This window comes from Rattus norvegicus, chromosome 4 (assembly GCF_036323735.1).
Source record: "Rattus norvegicus strain BN/NHsdMcwi chromosome 4, GRCr8, whole genome shotgun sequence".
Classification (NCBI taxonomy): domain Eukaryota; kingdom Metazoa; phylum Chordata; class Mammalia; order Rodentia; family Muridae; genus Rattus; species Rattus norvegicus.
Genome location: NC_086022.1, coordinates 164411203 through 164431073, shown reverse-complemented (window position 1 = coordinate 164431073; position 19871 = coordinate 164411203). Strand labels below are relative to the sequence as shown.

Here is a 19871-nt window from a genome sequence, read left to right as displayed (position 1 = left end):
GCTAATAGTCACAACATATATAGAGAGGAACTTGGGCAGACCTATGCAGGCCCTGGGCTTCCCACTTCCGTCTCTGTGAGCCCATATGCACCATCCTTAGTTGATTCAGTGGGATATGTTCTCTTGGTATTTTCCATGCCCTCTGACTCCTACAGTCTTTCTGCTTCCTCTTCTACAGGATTCCCTTAGCTCCAAGGGGAGGGACTCCATGGAAACCTCCAATTTACAATTTCTCTGCATGGGAGGGAGGTAAAGAGAAAATGGGAGGAGTAGAGGCAGGAGAAACATGATCATCTCTATAAATGTAGAAAAGGCATTTGAAAAAAATCTAACAAACCCCTGAACAGACTAGAGATGGAGGGAATATACCTAAAATTATAAAGGAGCTCTATATATCCTTCAAACCACAGCACCTAACATCATTATAAATGAAGAAAATCTTGTAACATTACCACTAAACTCAAGAACAAAATTAGAATGTCTCCTTTCTCTCCTCTTATTCAATGTAGTCATTAAAGTAGTAACTTTAACATGAGATGAGAGAAGCAAATACAAAGGATACACTCAGGAAAGAAGTAAGAGTATTGTTGGCATATCCATGATTTTATGCTTAAGAGACCCTAAAGGTCTGACTAGAAAACTGATAAATAACTTCAACAATGTCGCAGGATACAAAATTAGCATACAAAAAAATCAGTCGTCTTCCACTGTACCAATGACAAACATATTTTCAAAAAAAAAGAAAAGAAAAAGAAAAAATGCAGAAAATAATCCCTTTCACAGTAGCCTCAAAAGAATAAAATACCTTAGAATAAGCCTAATCAAGAGTGAGAGACCTCTACATTAAACCTTTAAAAGAAGAAAGTTGAAGAAGATAGTAAAGATCAAACAACCTCCCATGTTCATGAGTGGAAGAATTAATACAGAGAAAATTGTCATTCCACCAAAATCAATATATAGATTTGGTGAAATCTCAGTCAAAATTCGGGTGCTACTCATAACTGAAATTTAAAAAAAAACACATAAAATTCAGATGGAAGTTGAAAAGTCCAGATAACTAAAACAATCCTAAGCAAAAATAACACTCCGAGAATCCAGTATCATCATACCTGATTTTAGGCTATACTATAGAAAAACAGTATTAAAACAGCATGGCACTGGCACAGAGACAGGAATGTAGATTGGTGACATAGAACAAAGCACCTTGGTGTGAATCATCGCAACTGTAGACTCCCAATTTCTGACAAATATTTAAAAAATGTACATACTATAAATGTGACAACACTGTCAACAAATAGTAGTGTGGAAAACTGGCTATCGAACATAAAAATAGAACTAGATCCTTATTTCTCATCTGGTACAAAATTCAACTCCAAATGAATAGAACATCTCAATATTAAACCTAAAAGGGAAGAGATTCAAAGAGATCTTCCAATTCTTCAACTGGTGCTCTTTCTCAAAAGAATTACTAACAATTCAACTCTTCTCTCCAGTGCTCAAATATTTGTTTATTTGTTGTTCTTTCTTTAGCATCAATGAATTTTTACATTAGAATATACTTAATTTTGCATCAATATACTGAGTCCAAAGTGGTGTGGTGGCACTCACTAGTTATCTCAGCACTGGGAGAGATTGAGTTAATGAATTCAAGGCCAGCCTAAGTGATAAACTCTTTACAGGAGTAAGAGAGAAATTTAAAGTAGTGGACCTCTCATCTCATTCCTGATTTCATAAGAAAATGTTCTCAGTTGTTCACTAAGCATAATTTAGTTATCACTCCTCCTCAATAGAGCCTACATTTCAAAGCAATTTTATTCTTAATGAATTATGAACTTTCAACATAAGTACTCAAAGTTACCAAATATATTGACATATATCTTCTGAAATCATTTTCCTTTTAATTTTTTAATATGACAAGTCTTGGTGACTGAATTTTGAATGAAAACAATATTTGGCTTTTCAATGGATGTATTGTTTTATGCATACATAAATATATACATAAATAGATTATACACGATACATTATACATGTCGATGAATTTAAGTTTAATAGTAAAATAGTCTGATCAATTTCTAATTTAGAGTTTACCTTGTCTAATGTTTTATTTATTATTCTTGATGAATTTACAATTTTCAATTTCACTATAAAAATTTCATTATTGATACATAGCTATAAACAAAAGCATCTGGCCCTGAAGGTTTTATTTATTTTGCTTTTCCTTTTTTAAAAAATATTATTTTCCAAGGAGTGTATGTTGTAGTTTATGTTCTTACCAGTTATTTAAAAAAAGTTATTTTTATTTCCTACTGTGGATAAAGTGGAATAAAATGGGCTTAGGAATGTGTCTTTCGCTTACACTGTCAAGGACAGTAGCTTAAAGTTATTTATAATGTATCATCATGATTCTTTGTATCTTTCTTAAGCTTGCATACCCATCTCATACCTAAGAGATGTTACAAAGCATATGAACTTCAGGGTGCTGCATATCTTCCTCTCAGTTTCCTCTCCCTACATAGGTTAAATCTGTTGGATTTGCTACATACCTGTCAAGCAAGGGTCAAATACAAAGGGACACAACTCAATTGTTTAGTATCTCAGGCTCTGACTTGTCTGGGATTTCTAAATTCTGTTGGCCCTCTCTCCACATCACTTTCTCGGTGAGTTTTCTTCAAACATGATCTGCATTTGAGAGACACCTGAAATGAATTTGGGAATAATCTCGCACATAGCTAAACACCATGTCTTTTCTATGACAGAGTTCTCCTATTCCATTCACTTTCAAAAGTGATCAAAAATTTCAGAGTCCAAGTTTATGTGCACAGGAACTTTACATTTTACCACAACAAATCAAAATGAGATATATCAATTCACACTTTCCAACGTGTTTTTGTGTCTGGGGAAATGTTCCACAGAAGAGGAAAGTAAGCAAGCTTGATGAACTCAGAGGAGAGGAGACTGGAAATTGCTGAGAACTGGAAACCCCCCATTTCCTCACAGCAACCTTTACGGGTTCCACGTAGTAACCATCTCAAACACACACACACACACACCTGCTACATAAAAACAAGCAATAATTTGATTACTTTAACGAAACATTACAAATGGAAAATGTGATCCACAAGATTAAAGACATTCCAGTACCTAATTCACTTACTGAAAGAAAAAAATACATTTTGAATTATGAGCAGGTTGTCACCGGAAACTGCCTCAGGTCGGAAGTTTGTGGTTCCTTTGAACAAATACCACTAAGGCAGCTGCCGTGATAAGGACTGAACACCCTGCCTTCCTGCCGCACTTTGCATCTGCCTCACATTACATCATTTCCTTTCAGAAACCTCTCTCCGGATTCTTCATATAAGGTCACACATGAGGGAGAACTCCACTGGGTCTTAGAGCCTGAATGACCTCGTCCAACTCTTACCAACCTCAGTGTCTGTAAGCCTGTTTTCTCAGTTACAAAATGCTAATCACAATAGAGGCTGTTGTAAATATATGGGTATCACTAAATATATATATATTTTTTTTTCATGGAATGAAGCCCATAAAACATTTCTAAAGAAATGGAAAAGCCAAGCACAGTGGCACATGTAATCCTAGCACTTTATGAAGTGACCCAGCACTCAAGAGGCAGAGGCCGGTGGATCCCTGTGAGTTCCAGGACAGCTTGGTCTACAGAGTTCCAGGACACTCATCAATACACAGAGAAATCCTGTCTTCAAAAACCAAAAACAAATAAAAAACCCAAAACTTTGGCTGTCCCCATGAAGCCAGGTAGGGATAAATGACTTCAGATAAAAGGCAACTGTTTGATTAAAGAGAGAAACTTATTTGCAGAGATGGTGTGTGGAGTTAACTTAAAAAAAAAAAAAAGAAAAGATTTACTCAAGAAAACAAATCTTTGAGTATACTGAACAAAGGTAAGAGTAGGCCTTCTACAGAAACTCCAATTTAACTTCCTTTGGAACAGAGGGAAAGCCAGTATAGTTGACCTATACAGAATGTGAGGGAAAAATGAGAGCTGATGCTTACCTGGTTGTAAAACCAAATCTTTTAATAAAAAGGCTTATCTATCAGACTATCCTGGAATATTCAGATTTTGAGAAGACATCAATGGCATAATGCTTCAGGCTATTTATCATATTATATACAATAATAATTTTATGTACCATTTATGACTAATGGCATATACATACAATGTGTATTAACTGTGTTGTGCACATGTAAATGGATACATAATTTTTGTATTATGTAGAAGATTGGTGCTGTTGGTTGTAGTTAATGAAGTAAGAAACCCGGAGTCCTTTTTGTGAGCATTTTAGCATGAAGAACTGTCTTAAGAGTTGACTGACTAGGATGCAGCAGCTTCCTCTGTCTGCCCAAGTTCCTGACACCAACCCACAGCAGATAGATGCTGAGAATTATTGGGTAACACCTCCGAGTGCCTCTTCTCAGATGAAAATCCTTCACACACCAAACTCCCACTCCCTGATGTAGCAACAAGCATCGAACAGCTATTAACTGTCCAGTTCACAATTGCTCTTCATGTAGCTCTCACTAACCACTGAAAAATCATTTTGGCTTATAGGTAGCAAAGCCAGTTATTAGCAAAATGGTGTAGATTTTCCAAATCTGCACGGTAAACAAACTCTTGAGTTATGAGTTGTACTCTTTCTTGTGTCACTCAACAGCACTTGTGCGTTCCTTCAGTGTTACAGGCTCGATTGAGGTATCAAAGATCACTGATAAATAGGAAAGGCGTGTCCCTGGCCTTAGGCACCCCACTGTCTACCAATGAGAGACAGATAGTGATAATGAAGTTAAAGGATTACATAAGTAGAGCTAGAAAGCTTCGGATGGCATAATGGATTAAGTGAAACAGTGAAACCACTGGTGGTGAATGGGAGGTTCTTTTCATGGTGGTTAGAGAATGTCTTGCTGTGGAGGCACTGTGTGGTATTAAATATAAACAAGAAGACTTAGTCATAAAAAAAAACACGTGAGAATATAAAGACCAAAAACAAGAACCACCCCTCTATAGTGAAAACAAGTTTAACTTCCTTAAGGAACAGAATGAAAGTCAAGAACCTTTGACCTGTGCAGCAGAGTGTGTGGCAATGTGAGGCGTGAAGATTCTCTCTTTGAAAACAAATTTTTATACTTTGTTTACCTGCCAACCATCTGAGATTATTCAAACTTCAAGGCAGTTGGTACCTAGTAAGGGGAATTAAATTTCACACCTTCTGGGTGAGATTGTTGACCTTCATTGACAGCTTGACTGAATTTAGTTACCTAGGAAACAGACTTCTAGGTGTGTCAGTGAAGGCATTTATTTCCAGAGAGCTTTAACTCCAATAAGAAGGACCCACCCTATGGGTTTGGAGTCAAGGCTTATCTGTTAAATATTAGCCTCACAACCAAAAATAGAAGACCCGCCCTAAATGGCTGGCTTCTATGGGTTGGGTGGGTCATAGAGTGGATAAAAAAAGGAATCTAAGTAGAGTGAGCTCCAATCCCCTTCGCTCTCTCTTTCTCTGCCCCTCTCAGGCATCTGTTGCCATTCTCTTCCTACCATGATGACTCATATACTATCTAAACTATGAGCCAAAAAACCCCTTCCTTATACAGTTTCAGTCATGTACTTTGACACAGAAGAATAACTAATGTTTGTGAGTCTCACCAGAGAACAAGAGGTCACTGTTGCTGGGATTGCTGAGGCCTGCTCCCCCCCCCCCCCGCCCCACCAGCAGCATAGCCATAGCCATTTTGTTCCGCGCCTGCTAGCTATTTCATATTGTTGACAGAAAATTAATTTAACTCAGAGCAGGGTCATGCTGACCACATAAATTGTTTTCTGCATGTTCCAAAGTTTATTAATGTTAAGAAATTCCACAACCATATGCTTCACTTGGGGCCCGTCAAATTAAAGCTCAATATGAACTGTTGTGTCTAAAGTCAGGGTCAACCACCAGCCAGTGCTTCTTGCACCTCCATATGACCTCATTGTGGGTTTTGTGGAGAAATGTTAAAGGCTGAAGTCAACTCCGGAATATCAGCTACAGCCCTGATCAGTCGCAGGGTGTGTTTTCAATAAACCAGCACTATTTAACTGAGACCGGAGTCTATGTGTTGGTGTGGGGAACCCTAACAGTTATTAGCACCATGACCAAAGGCAATCTGGGTTGGAAAGAATATATTCCCCCAAAACACCTAGTCACAGTCCATCACTAAGGGAAGTCAGGGCAGAACTTAAAGCTAGAATGAAAACAGAGACCATGGAATAATGCTACTTATTGACTTGCTCTCCTTGGCTGTCTCAGCCTGCTTTTTTGTATCATCCAGGACCACCAACCCAGGGGTGGTACTGTCCACAGTGTGCTGGATCCTCCCATGTCAATCATCAATCAAGAAAATAACCCACAGATTTGTTCATTGATCAGTCTGGTAGTTACATGTTCTCAGTGAGGTTTTCTCTTCCCAAATAACTCTTGTGTCAAGTTTACATAAAACTAGCCATGACAGGGGTACATACTAGTAAATGTGAATACTGGAATATAATATCCAGGCTAACTAGTTCTCAGAAAGTTCTCCATTGCATGAGCAAAACACAGAATGCTAAAGTAATCAGCCTTCTCTTTCTTTTTACCTCACAGTCTAGGAAGAATTTAAATAATGTCACAAAACTTCAATAGCAATATTAGCTCATGAATTTTCCCTATAAATTTTGTCACCTCTTTCCCTCAAAATTTTCTTTTTCAAAATGAAATCTTAAAAAAATTAAAACAGCACTTAGAGCTACCTACTATCAGTGAAAATGTTCTTAGAATTTGGTTGTGACCAAAGGAACAAGATGCAAGAGTGTCTTAGTTTGTTTGCCACTTGGAAAAAAAAATGGCTTTCTTTGGCTTACACTTCCCTATCACAGCCCATCATGAAAAGAAGTCAGGGCATGAACTCAAGTCGGAAAACAGAAAAAACAGAAAACAGGAGCTGAAGCAGAGGCTTTGTAGGAGTGCTTCTTACTGGTTTGCTCTTCATGACTTGCTCAGCCTACACCTGCCCAAGAATGGTATTGCCCATAGTGGGCTGAGTCTTCTTATATTAACTATTAATCAGGAAAATTCCCACAGACTTGGCTATAAACCAATCTGTTGGAGGTGTTTTCTCTCAAGTTCCCTATTCTCAGATGACTATCTTGTATGAAGCTTTAAAAAAAATTAAAACTAATGAACACATATTGTGAGCTACTTCTATTCAGAATATCCAGCAAGTCCAGTGGCCTACTATGGCCCAGTTGAGAGTCACAACTGTACTCAACACTTCAACTCATATTAGATGAGAGAAAATTGACAACAAAACCATGAGCTGTGACTTTTCCTGGGATTATATGATGGCCTGAATATGCTTGGCCCATGCAAAGTGACACTATTAGGAGGTGTGGCCTTATCAGAGGAGATATGGCCTTGTTAGAGGACGTGTATCACTGTGGAGGAGAGGCTTTGAGATCTCATACATATGTTCAAGTCTGGCCAGTGTGGCACAGTCTCCTTCTGCTGCCTGCAGATCAAGATATAGAACTGTTGGTTCCTCTAGCACCAAAACCACCTCCATGTTGCCTGCTTCCCACTATAGTGGTAATAGTCTGAACCTCTAAAACTGTAAGCCAGAATAGTTGTCTTAGTCATGATGTTTTTTCACAGCAATAAAATCCAAACTAAGACAGAAGTTGGTACCAAGGATTGGGGTATTGCTGTGATAGGCCTGACCATGCTTTTGTTTGGAGCAATGTGAATTTGGGGACCTTGGAAAGCAGTGGAATGCTTTAAGCAGGACTTAATGGGCCATAGTATTAGAATCATGGAAAAAAGTAATGCTGGAGTAGCACATTGACTAGACTTGCACATATATATGAGACCTCAAAGCCCTGTCTCCACAATGACACACTTTCTTTAACAAGGCCATATAACAAGGCCACATCTCCCGATAGTGTCACTTCTCATGGGCCAAGCATATTTAAACAGCCACAGATTATATAAGCAACAGCTATTCATTCCAGACAGGGTACCAACAACATGTCAAAAAAATTACTCACATTCAACTTAATGAATCAATGTGCTTTATTGGGAGTTACTTGCAGGCACATGGGTGAGGGTTCACTTACAGTAGCATGGGTGGACTCAAAGGCAGTGCCCACCCAACACGAGTGATGTTTCATAAAATCTACATTCCTAGAGCTCTCTGCCCAATTTTCAAGCAACTCCAAGGGAAAACTCCTCCTGTCTAGCAACTCTTCACTGACTATTCAGCTCCAAGAAGACTGGGATTGGGGTGAGGGGTGGGCATTCTTGTGAACTCTGCAGCCTTCTGACCCTGATGGTTTCTGTAAGTTTCTTCTTGCATCTCTGTGGCACATGTTTCAATCCTGAGAAAATGACTGTGTGGCAACCCAAGATGAATTAGTTCTGCAAGGTTATCCCTGATCAGTAAACAAATAGGAAATCCTGGTCCAGACATCTTTTAGCTCAGCTACAGGAATGCTATGATAGGATGTCAGGTACAGACTTTCAAACTGTGTGTGTGTGTGTGTGTGTGTGTGTGTGTGTGTGTGTGTGTGTGTGTGTGTGTTCATGACTCTTTTACAATTCAGGCTGGCCTAGAATGTGTGGCAATCTTCCTCCCTCTGTCTCCTAAGTGCTAGAATTACAGGCATTAACTACCATGTCTGACTAAAACAACAAACACTTTACATCAAGAAATGGCCACATTTTTTACTGTCCAGCTGTAATTGTTCAAGAAACTTCACAGAGAAACCTTGCTTGTCAGCTTGGTTTTTCTTCTCTCAATTCGGAGACCTGGCACCATCAGAGTATTCTGAGGAGGAGCCCACAGCTGTAAATGTCTCCTTCTACACCATGTAAATACTTGACAAAGAAAGCAAGGAGAAACAGGAGTCTTGAGTCTGGGGCACTGTGTATGTCTTCTGACAGTTTGGGGAATTGAAAATCTAAAGATTTTTAAATCATAAACTGATCATGTAAAATTCCAATAACACGGACCAGCCAGGTGGCATGTCAGGTCAAGGAGCCTTTTCCAAACCCAAGGACCCAAATCCTATTCCTGAGACTTACGTGAATTAGAAGGAGAGAACCAGCTTCAACAAATTGTCCTCTGGTTTCAAAACACATAACATGGCACATACCCAACTCTCACCCCAATAAGTCAATACATCTAAAAAGTGTTTAACAAAAAGTAAAAATAAGTACATTGTGGCAGCAGGAAAATGAAACCTGCCTCATGCTTAGCACTGAGCATTGATACATAAAGACATGTCTCATACTTATCACTTAAAGACATTGTGTGCCTGTCATGTCAATGCATCTACATGCATACATATCATAACTATGGTTATGATAGCAAAACTCAAATGGGGGAGAGGGCTGCTGAAATGATTCAGTAGGTAAAGGTATTTGCTGTTCAGTCTAATCAGCTTATTATGATCCCCAGAAATCATGTGGTAGGAAAGAACTAATGAGTCCTACACATTGTCATTGGACCTCTACAAGTGTACTAACACACACACACACACACACACACACACACACAGACGTACACACACACATACACACACACATATACACACACATACACACACACCATAGACAGATAGATGATAGATAGATGATATATAATTAGATAAATAGATAGATAGATAGACAGACAGACAGACAGACAGACAGATAGATAGATAGATAAGTGAAAGTAAATGAGTTAATATGGGGCTTGAGAGGTGGTTCAGAGTTCTTACTGTTCTTTCAGTGGACCAGAGTTCAGTTCCCAGTAGTGTTTAAGGAAGCTCTCCCTGCTTGTGACTCTAGCTCCATGGAACCTTCTGGTCTCTGTGGGAACCAGAGCAAATTTACATGACTCAAACACGTACACATAAACACATAATAAAATAAAAAAATTAAGCTTAATTAAAGGTAAAGGAATTTAAAAAAATACTCAAATGAGTTTAGTTAGGGGCCAGCTTATAACAGAGGCTGGCTGTGATGACTCCCCCTGCCTAATTTTTGTCAGTTCTGAACTCTGTGAAAGCCTCATCCCATTCAACAGGCATGAGTCAGAAGAGCACTTCTGTTGGTATTAATGATTATCTAGATATTCCTGCTTTTCACTTGGTACTGAATTAATTACTTTATGTATGAAAGGAAAGCATGGCACATAGCCTTGTGGAACCACTAAGACACAGCACAAAGGCCTACAGGCTCTGCAGTGGTAGGCTCCTGGGCACTCCTGTGGAACAGCAAGAGGGTTTCTGTTGGAGAGGGAAAGTAAAAGAGCATGTGGCCAGAGGTCAAGATAGAGGCTCTTCTTGGCTGTAAGGTCTTTGGCTTCTAAGGAACCTTTACTAGGAAGCCATTGAAAAGCTGAACGCCTCACCAAGATGATATGACTGACATCTTTTATCTCATCCCAACTGCTGTACAGGAATGATACTGGGAACAAAAGAATGACAGATACTGTGACCAACATGTATCTGTCTGTGTCTCAAACAGACAAATCCACCTGCTGGCTCACCTCAGTTGTCTCTGTGGTACCTTCCAACTGACCTAAACGTAACATCTTCACTAAGGCAAACCAGACCACTTTACTCCAGGAATAACTGTGATCTTTGGGCACCAAAGTTATTAACCAGAATGACACTTTTATCTTTTTGATCCTCACACTTGAGTTACCAAATAGACACTTTCTGCCTTTGCTTCATGTGGTGCTCAATAACTTATCTGAATGAGATGGACAGCATGGAAATATATGTGTAATAGGAATCACATTTCAAAGATCCAAGGCCACGGACACCTGAACTAAATGATTTACAAGACAGGGGCAAATAGAAGATGTTCTGCAGTGAGACAAAAGAAGTCTGACAGTAGAGGATGACAAGAAGATAAGCAAGGGACGATGAAATAAATAACCGAAGAGAGAAACAGTTTTAGAACACAGCGAGGAAGTTTCAGACCACAAGCTTTCTGCTTCCTGCACTAAAGCAACTCTTGAAACTTAAAAGAACTAGTCTCTGGGTGTAGGGGGGAGTGAATGTCACACTTTTTAAATCCATAATTAACTAAGAGAGGGGGTGAGGGCACGAGGATAGAGACTTTAGAATCTCTAATCAACAGTACATCTGGCCACCAACACCATCTGGAACATAACTGGTTGGTATTCAACAAATACAGTAGCTACCTACAGATTTGAAGAAATGAATGCAAGGGAATCCGTGAAAAAGCTTACTCTCTCTCTTCCAGTGCTCTTCCAGATCGGATACAGCAATCTCTTAGCTTTTAGTTAAACTTTTACCTCCTTGTTTAGAGTATGCCAATTTCCTAAGTTATTTGTGTTTTCTAAAAGCTTGTGGAAGGATGTCTTCGATTTTGGGAAAATCCCATTTGTCTCTCCCTCTTGAAGCTACAGTTGTGAGAAAGCACATTTCAGACAGCAGGGAAAACCCGCAGCTCACCACAACACATGGTGAGGTGTCTAGGGCACTGAAGCAAAAATTAAAGAGAACTGGCAGAGTTGAGAGAGTACAGGGTAGGAGGAAGGGGTGGAGCCTGCCTAATTGAGTATAAAGGCTGAAACCCTCAGAGATCAAGACACTGAACAAGACAGGTCCATCTAGGGCACACCATAGACCACTTGAGATTCACCGGGGATCTTAAGGGAGAAATTTTTTTAAAGGATGAATTCTGAAGAGTGTTCCATAACAGAAAATAGCTCTTCACATCTGGAGAGAGGGCAGAGGGGTAAGTCATGTGATTTCTTACATTCTGGTATGATCTCTACATTTGATGTATGGAATAGAGTAGAGAATGGAGAGATTGTTGGAGGACTTGGTTATGTTCTATTTCAGTCAGTCATTAAAAGAGAAACCGGGCATAGGTAAATACCTCTCTGGCTATTCAAAGACAAAATACTTGTATGAGAGGGAGCTATATGAATTTTGGAAGATCTTGAAAAGACTTTTTCTTTGAATTAATTTGTATCATCTCAACTTTTAGATTTATATGGGATGTGATCTGACTTAACCTACTTACCTTCTATCATTTTCACATACCCACCTGTGCATAATCAGTGTGTCTTACCCTTCTCTTTAGGAATAACTCTATTTACCACATGAAGAGTTACGTTCTTCCTCTTCCCTTGTACATTTGCCTGCTTTCTGTGTGTCTTGCCTCTCTGGTGTTCTCCTCATGAATCTTCCAGGTGGTGGTAGCATTCAGGTCTCTATCTAGGCTCAGAGAAAACAGCATTACACACACTGAACATTTGCAGTGTCATGCGGTGATTCATTAGAACGTAAGACTGTCATTAAAGTGTCATCTTCTGCAGCGACCTATGGAACCCCTTCCTTCCATTTTGTTCTCTTTCTCTCCTCCAATGCATCACTTTGAATTCTACAACTATACATTTTTTCTTCATTTTTATAAAAACATGATCACCCTTCACATTTCTGTCTCTTCTGTCTGTGCTACACACTTTATGCTTCCTGTTGTCAGAATTTTCCCATTCTGTTTATATCTGAGTGGTGAGTAGCCCTCAAAGCACTTAGCACTTGGGAAGGAGAGTTATTTGTAAGCACAAGCTATCCAGTTAATAAAGTGATATGTTATGACTAACAACACCAAGATAGTTGGTGAGGAATGAATTATTTTCTGAGTATTTCTCTGTCAAGTTGGCTTGTTGTAAAAAAAAAAAAGAGAGAGAGAGAAAGAAAGAAAAAGCTTCCACTACCTTTAAAACTCATCCCTTATTTGAGAGCATTAAGTCAAATACATACAGATATGAAGTCTATGATATTCATCTTCAGATACCTAAGTAATCCATACCTGTATGCCTCACTTAAAATTTTTAAAAAGACAGATAATAGATAATAATGAAATTATGATAAATAGTGGAATGAAAGAAGGACCAAATGCAGAAATTGCTGACCTGGCCTGCGATCAGCCCCATTTACCCTTGTATATTTAACCTACGCTGTCATGGCCGTGACCTTAGCAGCACAGAAACAATGGAATCAACAGGTTCCCATTTAGGTGACTGAAAATTGGTAAACAGGTGGATCTGTTTCACCCTCTTCATTAATGTACAGGCCTCAGGAGTGCCCTGGTGTGGTGAGGGAGTGGGGAGGATGTTTTGTTGCCTAGGCAACAAGTTGAACTGTGGTTAGCAATGACCCTTAGTGATGGAAATAAAGTGTCACATGGGAGTTGGTCTAAGTACTCTACCCACCAGGTGGGTCGATGGGCTGAGCTAGCTAAGGTCTAGGGTTGCTTGGATGTGGGTGTGTTTGCTGTGCTTTCAGAGATCTTGATAAATTGCGTTCAAGCAACGTGACGATCATATGTTGAGAAATGAAACTAGAACCATCTCTGAACTTATTACTCAAGCTACTGAAGACTACGTCTGAAGATAATTGTGTATGAGTGTAAAAAGGAAGGCAGAGGGAAAGAGACCTGGGCAGGATCGATAAAGGCTTCTCTTGTACAAGTTGATGATGCTTGCCACATGATGTCTCCTCTCTAAGTTTCTTTGGAATGAAATGTTCTAAGAAAAAAATCCACAAATTCCAAATACAGTCTACAGAAATGATCTTTTAGTTACAAAATGAAATTCACAATGAAAAGTTAAATGTTTTTATGATGAGAAAAATATTAAGATAGTTTCTCACATTGTAGCCAAAGGCTTCAATCTCACTATCCTCTGGCACCACTCTAAGGGTTAGGATTACATCCGTGGAGACTGATTTCCACTGTTAATTATAATCTTATTCAAGGAGCCATTTCACATTAAAGCTTCCATGAGCAATAAAAAAGAACATATTGGAGAATTTGGGAACTTACAAGGGCATTCTTGTAGGGCCACACTGTTTTGAATCTTGAGGGTTCACCATGCAAAAACCAAAATCCAAAATCTAAAGCTAAAAATTGACTTTCCCTCTGCAGTCACCTATTTCCATGCTAAGACAGACATATATCTACCTATCCAAATCCAAATCCTGACATAGAAACATTTATTAGTTAAAGGTACCTGTGAGTTTGCTCAATCTTTTTACAGGGGAAATCACTTCAATGCGTTTTAAAACATTGTTACTTTTCTTTTGATATTTTAATCTATCTTATAAAATGTAATGTTTCACTGTTCATTCTTACATCATCATTTTAACTGTGCTATACTTTATGTACAATGAATGAACACATCACAGGAGTGCAGTGTAAGGACACAACAAATGTGTAGCCACAATTCTCAACAATATTTGAATATCCCTATGACTCTAGGACATTCGATAGGTGCCATTCTCACAAGCATAACTGCAAACACATGTCTTATATCTGACACCACATCTTACTTTGTCTACTCTAAAGTGCCAATTATATGGAAATATATTATGAAATCTTTAATGAATACACTTTTTCATTGAACTATTTTTTAGATTTATGTTGTATGCATCAGGGTTTTATTTGAATTGCTAGAATTATTTTATATGGAAATACCAATAGGCATTTATTCATTCTCATGCTGACAGATATTTGGATTATTTTCAGGACTTGGTCTTAGCGATAATTCTATGAATATTGCTGTGCAAGGCATTTTAAGAACATGTTTTATTTCTTTTAGAGGTGTGTGTGTGTGTGTGTGTGTGTGTGTGTGTGTGTGTGTGTGTAGGACTGTATGGATCATACAGTGGTGTATGTAAAACCTTGTTTTTTATTTATGTCTGTGGAAGTGTAGGTCATGTGTGCACAGGAATCTTTAGAAGCCAGAAGAGGGCACCGGAACCTTTAGAGCTGGAGTGACAGGTGATGTGAGCCAATTGATGTTGATGCTGGGAACCAAACACTGGTCCTTTACAAGAACAGTACATGCGCTCAAACACTGAGGCATCTCTCCAGTCCCTATGTGTACATAACATTGTAAAAAATCACTTTCAAGGTATTTTTCAAGTTTACTCTCAGTATTAATATGTAAAAGTTGGCAATTGTTCCATATCTGCACTAGCATTACCAAGAAGCAAAATCAAGTTTTCAACTTTTTGATTTTATCCTGCTTTTCAATATTTATGCATAAATTGACATTGCACACATTTATTCTGAGCATTCCATCTCCCATAAACAGTAGCTAACCCCAAGGAGACTGGGGAACTACAGTCATTGTACACCTTTTTATTTGTCTCCTACAGCAAATGGGTGTTTAAAAGTCTTATATTGTAGTTAAAAAAATAATGATATGCTTGAATTTGCATAGCTATGAAACATACCCATTATGCCCACTAAATACATGCATAAATTATGTATCTATGTATACATAGTGATATATATACATATCTAACGAAGATACTTTATTAAGTCAGCATTTTACTTGCCTTATCTCTACCCAGCAAGACATTTTTCAAATGCACTCAGAATTTGGTAAAATTGACTAATAATATTTTTATTAGTGGGGCAAGACATTGTTTGATTAATTTCATATTCCTCAAAAAATATCAACTGCTCAATCTTACAGTCTGAATTCACCCCATTTCTTTCCCTTTACAGACCATGGCACCAGTGTACATTTTGAGAAGCATCGTGAAGGATCCATTCAAGTTCCTATCCCTTGTGCTGTGCTCGTAGTGGTCCTCATCACTTCCTTAATTATCGCTCTCTTTGCCTTAAGTGGTGAGTCTGCCTATACTTACAAATCGCCTAAAAGCCTACTAGCAGTAAGCATTCCCATACAGCTGAAATGAATGGGTCTTAACTTGGTCTAGCTAATCAGGCCTTCTGATTGACCCAGAAACATTTCAGACACAGAAACGGTCAGTTTTATGATCAGCGTGAAATACATTCCATGCTCCATGAATGACAGCTGCAACAATTTTAGAAATATTTAAAGTGTCTGACTTATACATTATGTAGATGTGATTTACATCTACATCTATATATTACATCTATAATATTATATATATATATATATATAATTTGCAAATAGATATTTATCTAGAAAAATGCAGACTTTTCATTCATGGTTGGCAGGAACAACAGTATCTAACCTATAGATTAATCTAAAGGTGGCCAATAGTTTTGTCTTTTATCTCAAGCCAACAGTCCAAACCCTTTAGATTACTATGACAGCAAGCAACTCCCAGGCCAGCTGGGGCATCCCGTGCCACCATGCCTGCCAAGGCACATCCATGTCTTTTACAAATAAGAAATGTAACAATTTGAAGAAATACCCCAAGCCTTCCTTCTTACTGTATTTTCTAATCACAACTTTTGCATATAGTATCTTCTGATCACACATTTCCTTCCTCCACCTCCTCCCAGGCTTTATCCTTGCTTTCTCCTTCGCTACTTGAAATGAGCCCTCAATCAACTTCCTGTGCAGGGCATTTATATTCAAAATACCACGTAGAAGTTACAACATTTATTTCTCTTTTTAGCCCAAATGCTATTTTTGAGAGTTTCCCCCCCACTTCTCTGACACTTTCTGACATAATGACCAAGACAGCACAACCCTCTGTTCATGCTCATCCTGTCCTGAGGGACACTGAGCACTGGACAGATGGTAACTGAGGTCTGCTTTCTTCTTCCCTACAAAAGAGCAGAGTGTCCCTTTGACAAGGTTTACCTGCGGAGAGGTTTGGTTTCTTTTGTTACTAAAACTAATGCTCTTCCTGTCCACAGTGGGCAAGTACAATTGTCCGGGCTTCTATGAGAATCTGGAGTCATTTGACCACCATGCTGCTTCCTGCAAGAATGAGTGGTTTTCATACAACGGGAAATGTTACTTTTTCTCCACCACAACCAAGACTTGGGCCTTGGCCCAAAAATCTTGTTCTGAAGATGACGCTACCCTTGCTGTTATTGATTCGGAAAAGGACATGGTAAGATTCACAACCGATCCCATCAAATGCTGTTGTTCTATTTAGATCTTCTGTGGTTCCAATGTATTCTAAGTGAACACTGGGCACCTCTCTCACGTGCAGGGAAACTTAGTCATGGGTGGCGGGGGCGCTATGTGAACAATCTAAACGGTCAGAATGAGAGTCTGCTATTCCCAGTGTGGTTTGATTGCTTAGTTTCAAAGACCAACGATTCCGATGGGCTGATGCCAGATGCAATGACCAGCTTAGCCATGATGCTCCGTCATGTTGTAACCTAACCCCATTGTTCTTTAAGGCGTTTCTGAAGCGATATGCTGGTGGACTGAAACACTGGATTGGGCTGAGAAACGAAGCTAGTCAGACATGGAAATGGGCAAATGGCAAAGAATTTAACAGCTGGTAAGTCGCCAGAAATCTCTATTCTCTCTAGGCTGACACATTTTTTTTTAAAAAAAATTAAATTCCTTTTCTTCTTTCTTTTTTTTTTAAACATTTCTTCCCTTTTCTTCTAAGTTCCATTGTTCACAGTGGTTCATTCTTCTTCACACAGCTCTTACCACTGCTTTTGTGTATATTACGCCCCTTGGAATTATTGAGAGGCATTCTTCATTATTAAAATTTACTCCATAACTCCTTCCAATCCCTTAGATTTGTCCTGGCGAGCACTAATGTGAGCAGTAGTCTTAGTTGGTTTGACATGGTCCCAGGACATGTCTCAGATGGCGGTGAAGTAGTTGCTGGAAAAGAAATGTCTGTTTCACGTCCCTCTCCCAGTTTTCACCCCTATGGGGACAAAGGACAATATCATAGCACCTAATTATGTGTGTTTATGAATCAATTGAAAATTCACCCCCCCCCAGCAATAAAGACACTGTCACTACCTATGATTAAGTCAGACAACGTTTTAAGGAGCATTCTGTAAATTTAGTGTGGATCTTTAACATATGAAAACTCAGAGCTGAATATATTTCTCACTCTCATAGCATTTGTATAATGACTGATATGATATCAGTATTAAGTATTTCTAATATAAAAGTCTATATTTCTAAATTAGTCACTGTGGTACCTGTTTTGAGTCTTGGAACCCAGGAGGCAGATGCAGGTGAATTTCTGCAAACTCAAGGCTAGCCTAGTCTAATAGTGAAGCCCTCCTTCAAAAACAAACAAATTGTATCTCTGGTAAAGGGACTCTTAGCGTGTGTCCCATGGTTGTATACCTGTGGATAGGCTACAAAGTAATACAAGAAAACCACCAGTGGTCTAAATAAAATATCAGTATTTGAGGAAATTAGTTATGACCATGCCCTAAGCCCCTTAAACTGTGCTTCTTGAAAGATCTGTGTGTGGGGGGGAATATGATATTGAACTCTGTTGGGAAATCCACTAAAATGAGAAAAACAGAGCCTTTAACTCTGCCTACTTTCTCTATTGGTGATTCCCTTCCAATGTTGTCTGATGTCTCTACACGTCAAACTGTGGCTACTTGGCTGGAAGTCTTGTGCTTTGCGCTTCCTACTCAGGGAACAAACAGAAATGATAGAGATCACCCCAAAGTTTATTCTCACATAACTGGCTGGAAACGATGAACTGGAAGTAAATCTGAGTGTCTCTTGGTTTGACAGGTTCAACGTGACAGGGTCTAAAAAGTGCGTGTCTCTGAACCACACAGATGTTGCTTCTGTAGACTGCGAGGCAAACTTACACTGGATCTGCAGCAAGGCCTCCCTATGAGGAGGAAGCATAGAGGTATAGGTGACTGTGCCATAGCACCTCAGGAAAGTTGTGTGACTGGATGCTACTCTGTGATTGAGTTTTCCACAAAGACCACACAAACCAACTTTACATCATCCTGGAACTCTTCCAGATAGATAGGACTATGGAACACAAGGAAGAAGACCCAGGAAGGTCCCTTGACCAGGAACTAAAAATGTCACTGACTGACTGGAAATCACATCAAAGATGAGAAGATGGCTATGAAGCCTCATAAATGCACTTTATATTTTAAACCTAGGATGAATACAAATGACTAGTTTTAAAGTCACTATTTATTGCTAAATGACTGCAAAAGCCAGCGCCTTCATGCATTTGCACTATTTGAAGGGGATTCCGTGGTGGTAAAAGATGAATGTAGATACAGGAAATTATTGATGACTGACTAATGATTTTCTTAAACTCCTAAAGCATTCACAAGTAGACCAATGCTTATGAAAACAAGCTTTGCAGTAGCTCCATCTATTAACAGACCTTTGCCTCATTATTTTGTCAATTGTTTCCCCCCAAAGAATAAGGGTGACCTTTTCTTTAACTGCCTCAGAGTAGACAGTTAATTTTCATTGGTACATATTTCTTAGTATCTAAAAATCTCTGTAGTGTGTTTCAAGGAAGAAAAAAAAGCCCAGCACATGAGGAATATTTGTAGAGCAGATTTCAAAGTGTTACAAAGAAAAGTGCAATATGTGTCGTGGCAGATCTCTGTCAGGACATACACCTTGTGGTTGGACCCTGGAATAACTCCCATCTTGTCCCATAACCTGTTTGTGTCTTTTGCAGTCCTTTATCCAAAGTATTTCCCATGTGCAATAAAGTGTTTATGTATGTGATTGTATTTTAAAACCTACCATAAGTTTAAGCTGTTTCTATGTATGTGAAAATAAAAGAACAGACAAACGGTTTCCAGTGGTTCTTGTTTAACCTGCATTCAGGATTATGTCATGTTATAGCGTCAAACTGCCTTACAGGGAGGGGTGTCTAAACCTTTAGATTAGTGCAGTTCACAGACCTCACCAGAGAAGATTCTTTGTGCAGTGGCTGGTGGTCAATGCAAAGTCTCCAAACAGGTCAGAGTGTGGAGAATGGGAGGCTGTGGAGTGACGAGCTACAAAATAATAGCCCTCCTCAAAAAGATTCAGGAAATATCATGGAAGCTGGGGCAGCAAAAAGGTCAGGGAAGAAT

The 19871-nt window shown here is 38.9% G+C and overlaps 1 protein-coding gene across 1 annotated transcript; it reads left to right on the top strand.

Annotated features, from left to right (window-relative positions):
• Positions 1 to 11670: 11670 nt before the first annotated feature.
• On the top strand, positions 11671 to 19589 carry Cd69 (Cd69 molecule). Its single transcript, NM_134327.2, has 5 exons — positions 11671 to 11798; positions 15588 to 15710; positions 16719 to 16918; positions 17214 to 17317; positions 18541 to 19589. Exons 1-5 carry the CDS (start codon positions 11735 to 11737, stop codon positions 18647 to 18649), a joined length of 600 nt encoding a protein of 199 aa, NP_599154.1. The 5' UTR covers positions 11671 to 11734; the 3' UTR covers positions 18650 to 19589.
• The last annotated feature ends 282 nt before the right edge of the window (positions 19590 to 19871 follow it).

Coding starts and splice junctions, on each gene's coding strand:
- Cd69 (NM_134327.2), top strand. CDS start 11,735: ATGAATTCTGAAGAGTGTTCCATAACAGAAAATAGCTCTTCACATCTG. Junction 11,799..15,587: donor TCTGGAGAGAGGGCAGAGGG/GTAAGTCATGTG, acceptor TTCCCTTTACAG/ACCATGGCACCAGTGTACAT. Junction 17,318..18,540: donor GGCAAAGAATTTAACAGCTG/GTAAGTCGCCAG, acceptor TTGGTTTGACAG/GTTCAACGTGACAGGGTCTA.